The sequence below is a fragment of the Rhea pennata genome, chromosome 28 (assembly GCF_028389875.1).
Source record: "Rhea pennata isolate bPtePen1 chromosome 28, bPtePen1.pri, whole genome shotgun sequence".
Taxonomy (NCBI): Eukaryota; Metazoa; Chordata; class Aves; order Rheiformes; family Rheidae; genus Rhea; species Rhea pennata.
Window position 1 is genome coordinate 3,749,489 of NC_084690.1, and position 17,871 is coordinate 3,767,359.

Consider the following 17,871-nt stretch of genomic DNA (forward strand, 5'->3'; position numbering starts at 1 on the left):
CCGGGAGGTGGAGAAGAAAGAGAGGGGAGGAAGGGGAAAGCCCTGAAAGAAAGGAGAGGAAGGGCTCGGGAAGGAGAAGAGAAGGAGAAAAAAAGGGACGGGGAAAAATTAAAGCGGAGATTACACAAAGGGAAACTCCTCTACCTTTGAAGCCTGGGCTAAAGTGGGGAGGGGGCGGCGGGGGCCGGCAGGGCGCAGCCCGCCGCGGCCCTTTCTCAAAGCCCTCTCCTCTAAAGAATGTCTCGGATTCCTGCGGAAACAAGGAGCTGCGTCTGTGGGGCCGAAGGAAACGGGAGGGGAAAGATCAACCCAGCCGCGCCGCTAATTCCCGCCCGGCACACCTGGGCAGGCAGCGCCGGGCGCTTTGTTCGGCCCTAATTGCCGGGTGTTGCGTTTCTCTCCCGCTTTAAAGCTTCATTTAACTCAGACTGTTATAATTTCCGTCCCCCTCCCGCCCGCCGGCGCCGGCTCGCTCGGGGCTCGCGCCCCCCGGGCAGTTGCCTGTCCCCCCGCGCCCCTGCCCCTTCCCCGGGGCGGCCAAGCGGAGCTGGGGGCGGCCAGCCCCGGGCACGGACTGGGCGCTCGCTTTAATTTGCCAGAGGGGGTTTCTCTTCCCACCAGTTTTTTTTTTCATATATATATATACAAATAAACTCCCAAATCTAAATGTTTAGGCCTAAAACTGCAGAGGGAATGCAGAGTCCGTAGCTGCCGAAAGCCCAGAGCTTTTGGCTGCCGGAGCAGCCCGACGCTTCCCGACCGAGAAATAGCGCAGGCACCCGGGGCAGCCGCGCCGCACAGACAAACGCATGGACAGACAGATGGACGGACGGTCGTCCTGTGGGAACTCAGGGTCTCTGCAGGAGCTGGCTGCTGCACGGGGGTCTCGCCCGGCGGCTTGCGGCTGTCCGTCCCCGCGGAGAGGGACGCGGGGAGCGCGGCCCGGGGGCCGAGCTGGCTGCCGGCGAAGCGAGCCTGGCGCGCCCAGGAGGAGTACAAAAATAGAGCATCTTCCTTAAAAAAGGGGGGAGGGAAAGAAAAAAAAAAGGAAAGGGGGGAGGAAGCAGCGCCGGGGGCGCAAGGAGAAGGGGCAGCGTTACGTGAGCGGGCGCGGGGCGCGGGTGCGCTTGGCGCGGCGCGGTGGGGACGGCGAGCCCACGAACTCGAAGTGCTGCTGCCGCTCGGCGCTGTTGGGGAAGGGCAGCTGGCCGCGGTAGAGGCGCTTGATGAAGTGGGCCTCGCGCTGGTTCTGGCGGCTCCGCGAGGCCCGCCGCGGCCGGCCCCGGCGCGTGAACGCCATGTACCAGCCCTCGTAGCGGGCGTTCTGGAAAGCCGTGTAGTTGTTCTCCAGCACGATTTCCGTGAAGATGCAGTCTTTGCTCTTGCCGTGGGGCTGCGGGAGGAGCAGAGGGGCGGTCAGCGCGGCGGGGAAGGGCGCCGGGGCCCGTGCCGCACCGCGCCGTGCCGGCACTCACTTTCCCGACGAGCTTCCCCCGCTTGCTCATGCAGATGTACTTCTCGCTCTCGGCCCCCTTGATGCGCACGCGGCTCCCAAAGGTGTCCGTCTCCACGATGAGCTTCGCTGCCGGGGCGAGAGCCAGGCGAGAGGTGTCCCGCGGGGGCCGCCGGGCTCCCCCCCACCCTGGTATCCCCCCCTGCCCCAGCCCGGGGGGCCGCGGGAAAACCCTTCGCCCTGCCTCCGCCTCGCCTGCCGGGCCGCCGGGCCCGCGTCTCCCGGCTCGGCACCTTTTTCAGGGGATAAACGTGCTGCGGAGAGTGGCGGCCCCTTCCCTCTCCCCCCGCCCCGGCCCCATCCCTGCACATCCGCGTTCCCGGGGGTTCGACGGCCTTTCCGGGGCTAGAGCGGGTCCAGCACCCGGCGGGTTAATTATCCTCGTCCTTGTTGTCTGGCACAACACGGGGGTGGCTGGGAAGGTTGGGAGCCGATATTGAAACCAGTGACCCCGCCGGGTCCCGTGCCCAGCGCCTGGCAGCCCGCGCTGGCATAGCTAATTCAGGGAAAGACCCGGAAAGGCGGCAGCGAACCAGCCTCGCCCGTCACCGGGCTTGCAAAGCCTTTCGGGACGCTTTCACCCCCCTGCAAGCGCGAGCGGGGCCCCCGCGGCACCGCGGCACCCGGGGCGGGCGCCGGCGGCTCCCTGGGCAGCGGCGCGGCCCGCCGGTGGGCTGCCCGGCACCGCGCTCGCTGCTCTGCTCGCTCAGCTCCCTGCGCGTATAAATATTTAAGACGCTGACACTGGGATCGGGTGATTGCAGCCAGCAGAGGCGGATGCATTTCTCGTCAAATATAAGTTGCGTTTCCCACGCAGGGAAGAGATTAGAAAGCAAAAGCCTCAAATATAGGAGTTATTGCGTAATGCCGCGCGGTACTAGGGAGAAACGCGACTTTGGAAGCGTGGATGGAGGTCGGGGCTTGCCGCCTCTCAGCCCGGGTCTCCTGGGAGCTGCGTCGCTCCCGGGGAGCCGCGTGCCGCCCCACCAGGCAGGGCACCGGGGCTGTGCGGGGCCGCGGCCGGCTCCGGGTGCTTTTACTCAGTTATGGGCAAAACCTGGTGGGAAAATGAGCCCTTTAAATGGAGTTACACCAGGGCTTAAAGATTCATTGATCCATCTCGCAGAGAAGCTGAAAAGCCAATTTTTAGCTGGAGCTGAACTCGGTCCCTAAGCAACCAGGGGAACTGGCACAGGAGCCCTGGGCAACGCGGGCCAAGCTCTCTTATCAGCTGCCCCGGGCCAGGAAAACGCTCGTCCGCGGCTCGGGGTGCGACCGACTCCATCAGGGCAGTCCAAAGCTTTAACCCTCCCCAGGCGCTTGCCTCCCGCCACGGGCTCCCCGCACGAGCGCATCCGACCTGGGACGGGCTCGGCCTCAGCCCCCGGCTCTGCAAAACCCCTCCGAGCCGGTGCCTCCAAGTCCTCAAAAAACCGCGAGAGCCCAACCGCCCCGCTCGAGCGCCCGGCGGACCCTGCGCCGACCCGGAGGATTTCGCGCGGCTCGGACCCAGCCGGGGCCCGCGGGGGCTCCTTACCGAATTTGTTGCCGTCCTCCGCCGTGGCGGTGATCCTTTTGCCGTTCACCTGGACGTGCTTGCCGCTGGTCCGGCTGTACAGCTGGTACTCCCTGATCTGCCTTCGGCTCAGCTGGTCGGTCATGGCGCCCTGGTCCCTCACGTACTGGTTAAAATTAGGAGACGGTTGATTCTCCCCCTTTGTTTACAAAGGGAAAAATAAAATCAATTTGTTTTGGACAGCCCACAGCAAGGGGGCGGAGAGGGGAGCCTCGCGGGGCCGCGCGGACGGCGCAGCGGAGCCCTTCCTTTCCACCGCACGCCCCGAGGAAGCCGCGGGACCGCGCGGGCGAGGACGCTCTCGCCGGTGCAGCCGACCGGTCCTGCCCTGCCCGCCTCGGCGGCGGGATGCTGCCGGCCACGGCCCGGGCCAAGGATGCCATCGCCAGGCAGTGAGGGATGCCCAGATCGCAGCCCGCCGAGCCAGGATGCTGCAAAACGCCCGCTGGGTCCCTCCGTGGGCGCGTGCCGCCCACCCGCCCTCCCGTCCCTCCGAGAGCCGCGTCGCAGCCGGGGCACCGGGGCTGAGCCGGCCCGGAGCTGGCACCGGAGAGACCCCGAGCCGGGAAAGCGCTCCGGAGAGTGGGATCCCACGTTTCCTACCGCGCTTCAAAATATCGGTTATAAGGGGAACGCTGAAAGCCAGCTGGGGCACCGCTGCCGCGCTGGGGGCTCGCGGGAACGGCAAACCCCATCTGCGGAGCTCCGGCTTTCCGAAGCCGTCGTGTTGAGTCCGAACGGCCACGTTCGGCGGCTCGGCTCGCAGCCGCACGTTTCCACGAGGCCGCGGCCCTCGGCGGGCTGCAAACGCCAGGGGAGAGCCGAGCTCCGCGCCCCGGCGCCCCGGGGGACGCGCGCCCTGCTCCCGCCACCTTTGCGCATGCCTCGGGGACTCCTTTCCTGCCCGGATCCGCTTTAAAGCCTTTGGGGCTGGTACGGAGGTGGCGGGGGGAAGGCCCCTCTCCATCAAAGGCAGCTCCCTTCCCTTCTTGTTCTCAAAGAAATAAAGGCATTTGTGTTGGGGGGAAAGAAAAAGGGGGAAAAAGGGGGGGGGGGAGAAAAAAGGGTCCCAAGCACATATTAAGGCCTCCGGGGTGGCAGCTACGGCGGTTTTGTCCGGGCTCCGGAGAGGAGGGTGCTGATATGGAACAGTGCATTTTAATAGCCGCCGCCTTTCTAAAGCACACAAAAAGGGACGGTGCATCCTTAACGAGGCCGGGGGTGCCGGGCCCGCGGGGCGGCTGCCCGGCCCAAGCGAGGCCAGCGGCCGGCACCGAGGGCTCAAGGCTGACGGACTCGGCTCGTCCCTCCCCACGCCGGGCCGCTGGAAATGTGTCGGACGCATCCGCGGCGCGCGGGGAGGCTTTTCCCCGCCGACCTTGCCTGTCCTGGCACGCGGCGACCGCGCTCGTGCTCCGCGCCCGGCCGCCACCGAGCCCCCGGGGCAGCAAAACCGCCTCCAAAGCCGCCCCGCGCCGCGGAAAGCCGCCCGCTATCCGAAAGGGCGTCCCCGCCGCGAACGGCCCTCGGTGGGGCGGAGGGGGGCTCGGTGGGTGCAGCACCCCACCCCGCCGCGGCGCCGGGGCCGACGCCACCGCGACCCCGGTGCCTTCAAACCGCCCCGCTTCGTAGCAAAGCCAGAGCAGCCCGAGCCGGGCTCGCGCCGCTGCGGGGTTAGTAAAACAGAGCGTTTTATCAACGTACCTGGGTCTGACAGGAAAACATCAGGAGCTGGAAACATCTGCATTTGGAAACAAAAGAGAGAGGGAGAGAAACAGGGCATTTTGTTGGGATTTTCTTTTCCCCCCAGCAACAAATAGCTGTGTCCAACTGCACTAATAGTAAACTACTGATAAAACCCGCGTTGCAGAGAGTTGCAACAAAACGAGAGGCTGGGAGAGGGAAAAGCAGCGCTTACATGGAGAGGTTCTGCAGGCTGATGGGCTGCATGTCGCTCGCCGAAGCCCCCCGGATAAAGGCGTGAAACGGGGGCGCCGAGACGGGCGCGCTGCAGAGCTCCCGACGCCGCGGCGCTCCCTCACCGCCGGCGCATCCCCGCCGGGGCGGCGAAAGCGGAGGAGCGGACCGTCCCCGTCCTCCTCGCGCGGTCCCCTCGCGCAGAGCCGGCCAGGGAAAAGCGAGGAGAAACCCAGGCTCCCGTTGCGCTTCTAAGCCCACGCGCGACGGCTGCACCCCCGGAGCAGGACCGGGGACGGCGCATGGGGGAGACAGCGGGCAGAGCGCGTCCGCCGGCCGCGGTCCTCTCTTCTTGCGCCCCGCCGGGCCGTGTGTCCTACGCAGGGCAGCCAGATCCCTGGTGGCCCCTGCGTCCCCACCCCATCAGCCTCCCGTCCTCAGGCTGGTCCCCGGGACGCGTTTCCTCCGGCGGCTGGGAAGCAGCTAGCGGGAAAGGTGGCTCCGGGCAGGGCACGGCTGCCCTCGGCGGAGGGGAGCGCCCGGAGCCCCGTGCTCCATCGAGCCGGGAGCCGCCAGGTCCGTGCGCCTGTCCCGGCCTGGTGACAGCCTTTAAAGCTTGGAAGAGCCTGTGCAAAGAGGGGCCGAACCTCTCCTGGGAGGCAGTCGGCACTGCAGAGGGAAGGAGGATCGGACCTAGCAGGGGCCTGGGAGGGAGGAGGGGAAGGGGGAGGCGGGGAGGGAGGCAGCTCGGCTCGGCGGCTCGGGGTGTCCCCGTCCCGCGCGCGCGGGGGGTGGCCGGGCCCTGCGCTGCACCTCTGCGGGGAGGACGCGGGCGCTGCAGCGGTGGGCACGGGGGGACAGCAGCCAGGGGCATTGCAAGAGCGCAGCGGGTGGGCGCACGCAAGAGCCGCCCCGGGCCTCGGGGAGGTGGCAGGGGACTCTGGCTTGCACGGAGGATGCTTTCCACCACCCTCCTTTCACCCCACCGTGGCTCGCATCCATCTCGTCCCCGAGACCCCCAGCCCACGCCGCGCCGGGGAAGGCGTGGGAAAAGCACCGCAAACACTTTGCGATCAACAGCTTGAGCACTGCCCCGGAGCTGGCTCCCGTCTCCGGAGGCTTCCCGGGGCGGGGAGGCACCGCACGCTCCCTGCGGCTCCCCACGCGCCGTCTGCCCCAGTGCTCGGCCGTGGAGGTGCTGAGCGCCCTCCAAATGCACCAGCAGGCAGCTGGGCTGAGGGCACAGAGGTGGGCGATGCTCGTGCCTCGGTTTCCCCGGCAGCAGGAGCGGGCACCGGTGCAGAGCTCCTGCCCCAGAGCCTGTCCCGGGACCCGCCGGGGCTTCCCAGAGCAGCGGCTACCTGTACCCCCACACTTTGGCGGGGGTGGGTTTGGCGCTAACGACCCAAGTTAAACCTCCCCGGTGCTTTCTCACCTCCCAGGCCAGGAATTCAGCCCAAACCACAAACCGCCGCTCCCAGTAAACACAAGCCTTGCATTTCCCCCCCGGATCCCCGTGGGAACAGCACGTCCCGTGCTGGGGTGCGAACATCCCCTCGCCGGGGGCTCAGCACCCAGACGCTGCCATGGCAGCTGGCTGCCCCAAGCCCCATCTCCAGTGCCCCGGCTGATGTCGGCGAGAGATGGCCACGGAGCCGGTGTCGCTCCAGGCGTCCCCTCGCCGGGCCGCGGCAGAGGGTCCCGGCGAGCGGCTCCTGCAGGGAGAGGAAAGCCCCAGCGCTGGGGACCGCCCGTCAAAAACCTTCCAGCAAGGCGGCCCGGCCCCAGGACGCCCCCGCCGCCGGCCGCGGCCTCCCCGGCGTGGGCAGCGAGCCCCCGCGGCCGCAGCCCGCCCGCCACACACCTGGAGGAGAATTAAAGCCTGCTTTTGTGGCCGGCTCGGCTCCCCTCCTGGAGCAATCTGAGAGCACAGCAGTCTCCCGCGCGCTCCCGAGGGGCACCAGACCCTCCACAAATACCTGCTAACTCCAGACCAAGGCCAGGTCAATGGGTTATAATCATCTCCCTGCTGCTCCCTAATCCCCTATTGTCCCCTATTCACAGCGGCACTTGTCACCCCATGCGGCCGGGGCCGGTCCGAGGCGGGGGGCTGCGCGGGGGCCGGCGGGCTCCGCTCCCACCCGGGGCAGGGCAGGATGCTCGGGGCCAGCAGACCCCATCACCGCCGGGGCGGTGCAGCGGGAGCACGCTGCGGCCGTAGAGCCGGGGGTGGGGGGGGGTTGCACAGCCCGATGCCGCGGTGGAGGGCGGTGATTGCTCCTCAGCAGGGCAGGGGGCTCCTTGCAGCCCCCCCAGAAGCAGCTCGCAGCCCACGGCAGAGGCTCGCTGCGATACTCCGCGGCGCGGGGTCAGGCGGCTCCCGCCCGGCGGCACCGGCTCAGCCCAGCGCCCATCCCCGCTGCAGCCCCGGCCTCTGCAGGGGCAGGCGAGAATTGCACGGCTGCACAGGATGCAGCTCGCTGCGGCTGGGACAGTGCGAGCGGCCAAACGCTCCTGCCTCGAGCTGGAAACGTCCTCTGTCCCCGGCCGGCTCAGATCCTGGGGAGAGGGCTGAGGCATCGACCCCCACCCCAAGTGCCTTCCCCATCTCTCCATCCCCCGCACGGAGGGCGAGGAGTGCAAAACAGATCCTTTATTTAAGGACAGCACAAAAATAGCAACTTCCAGACTCTTCTGCATGCGGCCCTGGAAGGGAAGGGGAAAGGGTCTCAGAGGGGTGCGAGGCCCTCCTGCTCCCGGGGACGCTCTGCGCGGGGGGAGCGGCGGCTGCACCAGCCCCCTTACCTGCCGGGCCCTGCTGGAGCTCGCTCTACTTCTTTGCTGCTGGCTTCTTCCCCCTGCCTGCTCCTCGCCCCTGCCGGAGGACCAAGGCCGCGGCTTAGCACGGCTGCGGGGTGCTGAGCGCGGGGGCCCCAGCCCCGAGGGATGCATCCCTCTAGGGCAGCCCGACCCTTCCCGGCCCTTCGTTACTCTCTCATTTTAGAGGGACCATGATTAGCACCATATCAGACCCTTTCCCTGCCCAAGGGCCCTCAGTCCCCCCAATCCCAATCTGGATTAATGCAGGTGGCCCCTGCGGTCCCACGGGAGCTCAGAGCCCTGCCCGGAGCCAGCCAGAGGCCTGGCTGAGACGGAGCCATTGGGAAGACGCAGGCACCTTGGCGGCGCGGCCGGCGCCTACCTTGCCGGGAAGGGCATCCTCGGAGGAGATGCTGTTCCTGCTCGGGAGAGAAGGAGAGGGCTGGCACCACGGTTCCTCCCGCCGGGCCGGCGCCGGCCCCCGGCGGATCCCGCTGCGCCGTGGCGGGGCCGGTCCACGCTCCTCCTGCCCTTCGCCCGCCAGCTCCCTCCGCCATACTCACGGCTCTTCCTCCTTCTCCAGCCTCCTCTTCTAGGAGAGGGAGATGTAGTTAAGGAGGGTAGGCACGGCCGCAAGCGCGGGCAGGACGGGGGCTCCCGCCACAGGGCTCATCCCCGTTAGGGGGTCGTTGAGGCTGGCTGCAGCAGGGGGGAGCTCGGCCACCACCCTGCGCGCCCGGCGTCCCCGGGACCCCCCTTCTCCCGCCTCCGCGGGGCGGCCGGCCGGCTCCATACATACCTTGGCGACGTTGCCCTTCTTGGCAGCCTGGGCCTTGGGGGGCTTCTCGGGGGACTCCTCCGCAGACTCTTCCTCCTCTACCTCCTCCTCCTCCTCCCAGGACAGGTTTGGCATTACTGCGGGAGAGCCCGGCTCAAGTCTCGCTCCCAGGTGGGGAGGAGCCTCCCCCAAGCAGGTTTCCCTCGGGATGCCCCATCCCAAAACCCTCCACCGCTCTGCTCCGCATCCCAGCGCGGAGGAGGGTTGTGGAGCAAGGTCCTGCAGCAAGTGGGGCAGCACGAGCCCCCCACCCCTCCGCACGCCGGCGGCTTACGGGAGATGTGCTGCCCGCTGATGTAGACGGGGCCAGAGCCGGCTCTCAAGTGGAAGGTGACGGGAGGCATCAGCTCCACTCCCACCAGGGTGGCCTGCAAGAGAGGGCACGTGGCAGCGCCCGCCGGCGCCCGCCTCCTCGGGCGGCCCCCGCCGCCCGGCACTCACCATCGGCAGCACCGAGGGCTTCAGGGTGGCGAGCGGGATCGGGGCGCGGGGGGCCTCGCCGTCCTCTGCCGGCACGATCTCCACCACGTGGAACTCGTCCTTGGCCTTCTCCCCCAGGCAGATCTTAGGGAGCAAGAACAGCCCCCACCCGTGGCACCCTGCCGCCTCCAGGCATCCCGACGCCTGACCACGGGCCGGGGCTCTCCTGGGTCCGCCCGCCCGCGGCAGCCAGCACCTACCGTCCGCAGGGCCAGCTGCTGCTCGTACTGCCACTCGTCCGGCACCTGGAAGGTGTAGGAGTCCTTCTCGCTGCTCAGCTCGCACCCTGCGGACACGGCGGGCCTCAGGGAGCCGGAGAGGACCGCGCGCCTCCTCGCCCGCCCGGGACCGGCGGTGCTGCCGCTGCAGCGCCCGGCTCGTGGCCGGGCGGGCGAGGGGAAGGCGGATCCCTTACCCCAGATCAGGGACACGGGCTTCTCGGATTTGCTATCGATGTCGATGCTGTCTGTGAGAGACATGGCAGCAGGATCCCTGTTCTGGGGGAGCAAACGGCATTACTCAGGAGGGCTCCCAGGCTGCACGGGCGTCTCCAAGCCCTCCTCCTGCTGTCCCCCAGCACCATCCCTGGGCTGCAGGGGAGCATTTGCCCATACCCAGGGCTGTCGAGTCGGGGACACCGGCCTGGCAAGCCCCGCTCCCCAGGGGCTCACCCTGGGCCTCGCAGCCCCACTAGCCCAGCGGGGCTCCGGGGCCGGGGAACTGCTCCGGCTCCTGCCGGCCCTGCTCTGTTTGCAGCTGGAGGCTCAGGCTCCCCCTTTGCAGCTCGGAGACAAACCCATGCGGCTCATCCCACGCGCTCCTCCCGCGGCTCGGCTCTGGGAGCAAAGCAGCAGATAGCAACACCACGTTAGAAAAACTTACCCTGGGCGCTCAATTTACATCAAACTCCGCGAGAGCCTCCTAAGCACCCAGCAGCAACTACCCTCAGCCCCTGCACAACTGCTTATAGGGGCGGAGGAGCCGCTGCCCACCCAATCAGCACCCCCTCGAAGAGGAGCAGCCGCTCAGCGAGAGCAACCCCCGCTCGCAGGGCCGTTACACCTCACAGCTGTGCTCCTTTGCCCAGGACCCCCCTCCGCACCGCAGCAGTGAGGGGAGCCCCCGATCCGGGGGGCGAGCGCGGCCCAGGCGAGCCCCTTGCAGCAGCCAGCTCCCTGCAGCCCCTGGGGCCGCGCAGCTCCCTGGGGCCCGTCAGCCCGTGGTGCCTGCACCGCTGCCCCGCGTGCTCCCTGCCCAGCCTTCCTCCCCGCCTCGCTCCCCCAGGCCTGCGGACCTCGGCTCCTCCTCGGACAAGCTGAGCCTGGGAAACGGGCCCAGAATTGCAGGTGGAGGAACAGACAGCCCGGCGGCATCAGCCCTATCCCCTTCGTCCCACCCCCCGAGTCCCATCCTGCAGCGGGTGGTGGCGAGGGTGGCGCTGGGTGCCCCAGCGCAGTCCCGACCGGGGAGGGTGCACAGGCACCAGCTCCAGCCCCCCGGGTGCGACCGCCCGCATGCAGGGCGCCCCACGGACTGCGCGGGAGCTCGGGGGCTGCCTCGCAGAGTCCTGCCGGGCGCTGCTGTACCCTGCAACCACTGCCAGGTGCCACCGTACACAGCCACCCCTGACGGGTGCCATTGGGCATGACCGGGTGCCACCGTGTGTGGCCACCCCTGCCAGGTGCTACCGTGCACGGCCACCCCGACGGGTGCCACCGTGCCCTGCCGGGTGCCACCATGCACGGCCACCCCTGCCGGGTGCCACCGTGCACGGCCACCCCGACGGGTGCCATCCGGCACAGCCAGGTGCCACCGTGCACGGTCACCCCTGCCAGGTACCACCATGCACGGCCACCTTGCCGGGTGCCACCGTGCCCTGCCAGGTGCCACCGTGCCCGGCCACCCCGACGGGTGCCACCGTGCCCTGCCAGGTGCCATCATGCACGGCCACCCCTGCCAGGTACCACCATGCACGGCCACCTTGCCGGGTGCCACCGTGCCCGGCCACCGCTGTGATCGCCACCGCGTCCTACCCGCTGTCCCCGCGCTCGACCTGGCGCCACCGCGCCCCGCCCCGCCCTGGCCCCGCCCCTCCAGCTCCATGCCCCGCCCCCTGCCCCGCCCCCCTGCCCCGCCCCATCCGCCAGCGGCGCATGCGCGCGGAGGCGGCCGGCGGCGCGGCGGAATGGCGGCGCCCCTGGGCGCGCTGGTGAGGCCGCGGCGGTTGGGGGGGGCCGGGCCGGGCCGGGCCGGGCGCGGGGCGGGGACCCCCGCGGAGGCCGGGCCGGGCCGGGCCGGGCCGTGCGCGGCTCCCCGCGTCCTCCCCTGGTGCTGCAGCTCCTCTCCCGTGTCGCCCGCAGGGAGCCAGCGAGGCGGCGGCGGCCGCTCGCGCCTTGTCGCTGCCGGCCGACGCCTACGGCAACGACGTGAGTATCGGCGGGGCGCGGGCGGGTAGAGCAGCGGGAGCTCAGGATACGCGCTGCGGGGGGGGCTGCCTTGCGGGTGGCAGCGTTTAACCGCCTTTGCTCCTGTCTGCCCGCAGCCCAGCGTTGAAATGATGTGGGCCATGAAGGCGTACCAGCACGCCGAGGTCTACTTCAACGTAAGTGCGCGGGGGGTAGCGGTCAAGTCGTACCGGTGGCAGCGGGGTTTAGGTGGGATCGCGCGTGCTTTCTGTTTCTGTAAGACCACTACCCATCGCGCAACACGAGACCCAGGCCTGAAAGAGCTGGAGAGGAGCCACAGGCCAAAGGGAGAGGGCGTGAGCTCTACTGCTTCTTGTATCTTCCCTGGTAGCTTATTTCCTCCGTTGATCCCAAGTTCCTGAACCTCACCAAAGTTGATGACCAGATTTACGGCGAATTCAGAAAAGCTTTTAGCGATCTTAAAATTGATGTACTTGACCCAGAAGAGCTCAAATCAGAGCCAGCCAAAGAGGTGAGTGCTGAGAGGGTAGCAGGGAGGGGTGAATCCCTTCTCTCCCTCAGCCTTTGCCTTCTAGTGGCTCTAGAAATGAGGCAGACATGAACATTGCTCTCTCTAGAAATGGCGACCATTCTGCATGCAGTTTGAAGGGGTTGTTGAGGACTTCAACTACGGTACCCTGCTCCGCCTGGACTGCAGCAGAGACTACACAGAAGAGAATACGATATTTGGTGAGCGGGCCCAGGGCTAGAGGAGGTGTTAGGTCACCTGTCACACCAGCTCTGCTGGTTCTAGGAGGCTAGATGTAGGTATCATGTTCCAGGACTGACCTGGCTCTTCTCTGCTGTGGGTGCAGAGAGCATTGTGCCTTTCTCTCCTCCTCGTTCCCAGAAATCTGCACTTAGTGTCCATGCTCTGCCTGGAATAGAGATGACTTAGGATGGTTACCATTTTCTCTCCTCCTGCTACCTCTCTGCAATTCAGCCTGCCCAAGCTGCTGTGCATGTTGCTAGCAAGGGTCAAGGTGAAGCATTAAGCAAGTTCCTTTTGTTCTAAAAAAGGAGGCCCTGCTATTCTGTGGAGATGGGAAGCATTCGTTGGGACTGAGGCTGCATAAGATTGTAGGAAGTCTGAACCCAGCTTACCCACAGACCATCTCTAAACCTTTATTTTCCCTCTTTTAGCCACAAGAATCCAGTTTTTTGCCATTGAAATAGCTCGCAACAGAGAGGGTTTTAACAATGTTGTCTACAACAATGCCAAAAAACCAGCGTCTGCTGGAGCAATGGAAGAGGCATCTGCATGAGGATGGGATGGAGCTCACCTCCAGTGCTTAACGGATGTGGGACAGAAAACTGACACGGGAGCACCTGTTCCTTCATAAAGGAGGCATGTACAGACCCAAGCGAGGGTAGATGCTCTCCCGCAGGACTGAACTGGGCTTTCGCTGCCTTTCCTACAGAAATAGCCTTTGAGTTCAGATTCCATTTGCAGACTGTAAATAAACATTTAAGAAACTTCTGTGTGCTGCAAGAGTTGATGGACCTGCTGCCAGACTGTATAAATGGGTTATCAGATTCCCCCAGAACAAACCTAAAAGTTAAGAAACTACTGAATCTGCTTTGATTTTAGTTAGATTTCAGGCGAGGGATCACTGCGACATTAGCACTAAGTAGCAGGGTTCAACTCTGCTGCTAGAATATTAGTCCAGGACTCTACGATCTAGCCTGCCCAAGGGCAGATCAAATATGCTTTTTGACCTGTCACCTCATTTGTAAAACAAAGCCCACCAAGCACTGGCCAGCTTCTCCATCAGGTCTGTGCAGAGAAGAGCCCACAGCAGAAACTGGCAGAGGGTCTGTTTCCCAAGCACAGGCAAGGCCCAGATAGACACAGCTCAGTAGAAACCATTGAAGTTTATTTGCAGTCACAATGCTTACACTGTATGCAGCAAACACCCTTACAAGTCAACCAGCAATCTGCTCACGCGAAAAAGGACCCAACACACAATCGCCAGAGGAAAGAACAAAAAAAAAAAAAAAAGAAAAAAAAGAAAATAAAATTAAGAATAGGTGGTGTCTGGGAAGAAAAACTGAAACCCTAAGGACCGAGTGTCTGGGGTAGAGCTGAGCAAGAGAATGCACACGACTAGCAGCAACAATAGTGGGAAAAGTACAAGGCAAACAGGTTTCCCTCCCCCATCAGCTTTTCTCTGTAAGTAAATTTTATATCCAAAACATTTATTATGGTGACTTAGAAAAAAATGGAATCATTTTAAAGGGGTTGTTAAATACTTCATGCTAGGCAAACCTTGTTATTAAGAACCCTCCAAGGTGGCTAATTCATTGCAGCGGTCCTGCGCTCCTGGTTCTGTCCAAGTACGCATGCCCTGCCCTAAGGGCCAACTGCACTAGCTCTGTGGTGGGCAAGCTCACAAGACCAGGGCAAGCTCACCCCCAGCCTGGTTATTCCACACATGCTTCCAGCTTTACAGCAACTAGGAAACAAGTACAAGGTTCAGTCAGGAGAGTGCCTACTGCAGCGCTGCTGGGACAGAGGGGGAAGCTGGCACCCACGCAACATGTCAGTTCAACAGGTCACCCAGAGGGAGGGAGGCGAGGGCCCTACTAGAAGCAAATTGACAAGGGGGACAGCGCCTACTGTTACACTGGGGGGATAGGAGAGACACCCACGAGCAAGCACGAATGAGAGATCACGCAGCATGGCTTAGAGTTCCTAATAACAAGGGCAAGACGGTAACAGGAAATTGTGATTTCAAGGGGCTTAATAAGAAAAAATATACATTTGGAATTTTACAATGTTTGTTTTTTTTGTTTTTGTTTTTGCTTCTCTCTACACTTGTCACTAAATATATCTCTGCACTTTCACACACCCACCCCTTGCCCAGTAAAGCTTCAGGCCTGCAGGACACACTTTCCTCACTCGCATACACAACCCTCACGCCAGCACTGGTGCACCAGGACTCTGTAAAAATTTCAATCACACTTTTTTTTTTTAAATTGAGTCAATATAAACCTTGTTCAAAATGTTATGAAAAAATGTACATGTTTATACAAGGCAGGCTGCAGCAGAGCGCTGGCGTTCCACGCAGACATTCTGGTAGGGAGACGCTGGATTCTTGCACCTGGCTTATGCCCTTCCACCCCCTCCCACGGAAACAGAAGCACCCTGCCCTGGTGAGCTTAACCCCTCCTGTTCCCTCCTCCCTCAGGACGTGGAGTACGGTCAAAGCGAGCGCCGCAATCCAGCCCTAGGGAAGAGCAGGGATTAGAAACGCTCTCTTTTCTTTCCATCGGAAATGGTAACCCCTCTGGGCCAGGCCAAAGAGATGCTGCTCTGTACAGGTGGAGTTGGGAGACGTCAGCTCATCATGTCATTGCTGTTCACACCGTAGGTGGAGTTCTTCATGGAATCATTTACCTCTCGCCTGAACGCTGACAGGTTTTGTGTAAACCTAAGGAAAATGCAGAGCAGTGCATGTTAGAGCAGAGGGCTGCCCATGCCGTGAATGTTTTGTTATCCATAAGGCTGCCACAAGAACCATTGTACGCTGCGTTCTCTAGGTTGTACTTCCACATAAACCTATAGGCTCAGAACACCTCAGGACCCAGGCAGGTCTCAGTCCCACAAAAAGGTCTTTGGCCCAGTGGCTTCCATACTGACCTGTCCCTGTTCTTGGTTAGGAGGTTGCGTTCAATGCCTTCCATGAGGTTCTCAAAGCACAAGTGCATTGCCTGCTGTTTCTCTGGAGGCTGGCTGTTCACTATACTGTTCCTCAAGTCAGAGAAATACTGGGGGAGACAAGAGAAGAATGAGTTAATTTTCAGAGCAATAGCCGACTTAGCTTTGGAACAGGGCATAATACATCCTCTTTAGAAAGAGAGGGAACACACTACACCTCTTCACATGATTTCTAGTGCTCTTATAAATGAGACTTTAATAGGATTCATCAGTGCCAGGACTGCTGCAGGGAAGGGCCAGATACCCTTCTGTCTTGACAGTCTGTCCTGGCTTTCCAACTTCCTGCTCTGCCACAGTACTGCTTAGTTCAGCCTGAAGGCTCCACCCAGAAAGCTTCTCCAGTTGGGATGGGAGGTTGGAATCTTTACCTTTTCATTAAGCAGTATCAAGCCAAGCAGAGGCCGAGACATTGACCACTGGTTCCTGCAGTCCTCAAAGATGATGATATTCAGCACTGTTGACAGCATCTGGAAAAGGGAGATTGAGGCTTAACCAGCCCTTCAAATCCAGCTCTCCCCTTGCCATGGCACTGTGTACGCACAAGAGTGAGCATACACCTCCAGTTTCCTTCCCACAGGAGAAGAAAGCATCCTTGCATTACACGCAAGGGGTGAAACAGGCACACTCATGCTGCCATGACGACCCCCACCTGAAGGCTGATTGGCCTCTGTACCGTACTTTACACTAGGCGGGCTAGAAAGACCACCAGTGACAAAGACACTCAGATGCCGAGATTAAAAGCCAAGCATGTACATACTAAGGGCAGCTCGTGCTTGTTTAATGCTTCTGATATTATCTCCTATTGGATCCTCAATGCTACAGTGCTCCCAGCATCACGGGACAAAAGGAGCACCTGCTTAGCAGAGAACAGTGAACACTGGTTAGCAGAGAACTCTTCAGTGAAAGGCACACATAGCAGGTGCTGAAAGCTGTTACAGTATTTATTTCACACCCTATCCTGCCCCAAGGCAGCCAGGGGAAGACCGTCTAATCTTCATTTAAGTAACAGCAAGAGCTTAACTGTACAAACCGCACACAGGCATATGTTCTTGTGCCCTGGGAAGCTGCTCTATTCCACACTAGTGGTGTCTACACGCCCTTAGCAGCCTTGTTAGGGTGTAATAGCAGGAATAAAACTGAGGTCTAAGCCAACTGGTCTGGAAATGCAGTTTCTCTTTTGTCCCCAGAAGATGCTATGTCTAGCTCCCCAAAGAGCCTGCTTTTGATCTACCTAGGTGGAAGGACAGAACAGTATTTCCTGCTTTCACTCAGAAGTCATGCTGACACCTCGACTAGTACCAGTGGATAACACTAAGAAATGCACTGCACGCTGTTCAAACACAGCAGGTCAGGTGAGGAACATGCACAAAAGTGTTTTGCTATGAGGTATGGATGTCCAGATCCCAGTGCTGAGCCCTCTGAGTGCCAAAACCAAGACCTCTGCAAGCAGAATCGTCTGTAATTAAGAAATGCTACAAAAAGATACCTAAACAACACAGTACATGTAGATATATGCTAAGACTCATCTAAGCAAGAAAAACATGTCTTCACCTCATTGATCTTCTGCCATCACATATGCTTAAGACCAACAGAGGAAACAAATCCCAGCAAGCTCTATGCATCTCAAAAGCGTTGTGGATAGAGGCAGGAGACAGATGGCAGATGTGCTATCAGCATGTAAAACTTGATTATCAAATTCACCCTGCAGAGGCCATTCTGAATCCAGGCATGAACAGTGCCAAGGTAGTGCAAGCTCTAACAGGCAGCAAACCTTACTGTCACGTGGTCCCAACACAAGAGTCACAGCAGAGATTTTTGCTGTATGCTGAAGTCTAACCACAGCCTTGTTAAGCACAGAGACCCCATGGTTTCTAGTCCGCTGTGAGTGCACATGTACCACTGAATTGCTCCAGGGCTTCAAACAAATCCTGTCTTAAAGCAGAAGAGGATCACGTGCTCACTGGCAGAAGGTACACTTCCTGGCTCCATTTCTACAAATTGCTAGTACAGTCTATACTACTTTTCTTCTTTAAAAAAAATCTTGTTTTTTGCTACTTCCTTTCACTTCTGAAATGCAAAAATGGTGTTTCTTGCACAGGGAAAACCATTGCACTGAAGTGCATTTTCAGATCAGATCTATCACACACTGAAAGCATAGGAGAGATGGTGGTACTAGCCAGAAAATCCTTTTCCTTCAGGAAAAGCCCAGAACTGTAGAGCAGATATTATGCATCCCCCCATATTTTGTCATGCTAGGAGAACTCACAGCTTATCAAGCAATTTACCATGCTATGGCACAACGAGGCCCTACACCATCACTCTACCTGCTGAATCATCTCTGGGTGCTGCTGCATAATGTGCAAGAACCGGTCGCTCTCCTGGGTCAGAGGTGTGGTCCTCTTCTTGGTGCTGCGAGACAGCTGCTTGAAGAGATAGGTGACAATGTGGTCCAGACAGGAGCAGCAGCCTGTGCAAACCATCGTGTCTGCAAGAACAGGAGAGAAGGAAATATTGGAATGCTGCCAGCATTTCTCTTGCTCA

The 17,871-nt window shown here is 61.6% G+C and overlaps 4 protein-coding genes across 4 annotated transcripts in view; 1 reads left to right on the forward strand and 3 right to left on the reverse strand.

Moving 5' to 3' along the window:
- Positions 1 to 1,037: 1,037 nt before the first annotated feature.
- On the reverse strand, positions 1,038 to 5,039 carry FGF17 (fibroblast growth factor 17). Its single transcript, XM_062596667.1, has 5 exons — positions 5,008 to 5,039; positions 4,794 to 4,830; positions 3,051 to 3,195; positions 1,476 to 1,582; positions 1,038 to 1,393 (listed from the first exon to the last, which is right to left on the reverse strand). The coding sequence occupies exons 1-5, from the start codon at positions 5,037 to 5,039 to the stop codon at positions 1,097 to 1,099; spliced, it is 618 nt and encodes a 205-aa protein (XP_062452651.1). The 3' UTR covers positions 1,038 to 1,096.
- Positions 5,040 to 7,642: 2,603 nt separating this feature from the next.
- NPM2 (nucleophosmin/nucleoplasmin 2) lies at positions 7,643 to 9,879 on the reverse strand. The gene is made up of 10 exons (XM_062596934.1): positions 9,816 to 9,879; positions 9,560 to 9,641; positions 9,345 to 9,430; positions 9,106 to 9,228; positions 8,939 to 9,032; positions 8,626 to 8,741; positions 8,390 to 8,418; positions 8,209 to 8,245; positions 7,812 to 7,881; positions 7,643 to 7,712 (listed from the first exon to the last, which is right to left on the reverse strand). The coding sequence occupies exons 2-9, from the start codon at positions 9,621 to 9,623 to the stop codon at positions 7,837 to 7,839; spliced, it is 594 nt and encodes a 197-aa protein (XP_062452918.1). The 5' UTR covers positions 9,624 to 9,641; positions 9,816 to 9,879; the 3' UTR covers positions 7,643 to 7,712; positions 7,812 to 7,836.
- Positions 9,880 to 11,314: 1,435 nt separating this feature from the next.
- PBDC1 (polysaccharide biosynthesis domain containing 1) lies at positions 11,315 to 13,089 on the forward strand. The gene is made up of 6 exons (XM_062597068.1): positions 11,315 to 11,353; positions 11,505 to 11,570; positions 11,687 to 11,746; positions 11,941 to 12,081; positions 12,188 to 12,299; positions 12,753 to 13,089. Exons 1-6 carry the CDS (start codon positions 11,330 to 11,332, stop codon positions 12,872 to 12,874), a joined length of 525 nt encoding a protein of 174 aa, XP_062453052.1. The 5' UTR covers positions 11,315 to 11,329; the 3' UTR covers positions 12,875 to 13,089.
- A 376-nt stretch (positions 13,090 to 13,465) lies between these two features.
- The window catches only part of XPO7 (exportin 7), a 47,896-nt gene continuing 43,490 nt past the window's right edge, over positions 13,466 to 17,871 (reverse strand). The window contains exons 25-28 of the mRNA XM_062597069.1: positions 17,655 to 17,815; positions 15,699 to 15,797; positions 15,253 to 15,380; positions 13,466 to 15,043 (exon numbers count right to left, since the gene is read on the reverse strand). Of these exons, the coding sequence (XP_062453053.1) occupies positions 14,950 to 15,043; positions 15,253 to 15,380; positions 15,699 to 15,797; positions 17,655 to 17,815 (482 nt within the window). The 3' untranslated portion in view covers positions 13,466 to 14,949. The remainder of the gene's footprint in view (positions 15,044 to 15,252; positions 15,381 to 15,698; positions 15,798 to 17,654; positions 17,816 to 17,871) is intronic.

Coding starts and splice junctions, on each gene's coding strand:
- PBDC1 (XM_062597068.1), top strand. CDS start 11,330: ATGGCGGCGCCCCTGGGCGCGCTG. Junction 11,571..11,686: donor CCGACGCCTACGGCAACGAC/GTGAGTATCGGC, acceptor GTCTGCCCGCAG/CCCAGCGTTGAAATGATGTG. Junction 12,082..12,187: donor AATCAGAGCCAGCCAAAGAG/GTGAGTGCTGAG, acceptor TGCTCTCTCTAG/AAATGGCGACCATTCTGCAT.
- NPM2 (XM_062596934.1), bottom strand. CDS start 9,623: ATGTCTCTCACAGACAGCATCGACATCGATAGCAAATCCGAGAAGCCC. Junction 9,431..9,559: donor GCCCGTGTCCCTGATCTGGG/GTAAGGGATCCG, acceptor CCGTGTCCGCAG/GGTGCGAGCTGAGCAGCGAG. Junction 7,882..8,208: donor AGGATGCCCTTCCCGGCAAG/GTAGGCGCCGGC, acceptor GTCCTCCGGCAG/GGGCGAGGAGCAGGCAGGGG.
- FGF17 (XM_062596667.1), bottom strand. CDS start 5,039: ATGCAGCCCATCAGCCTGCAGAACCTCTCCAT. Junction 1,583..3,050: donor GGAGGACGGCAACAAATTCG/GTAAGGAGCCCC, acceptor TCGCCCCGGCAG/CGAAGCTCATCGTGGAGACG. Junction 1,394..1,475: donor GGGGGAAGCTCGTCGGGAAA/GTGAGTGCCGGC, acceptor CTCCTCCCGCAG/CCCCACGGCAAGAGCAAAGA.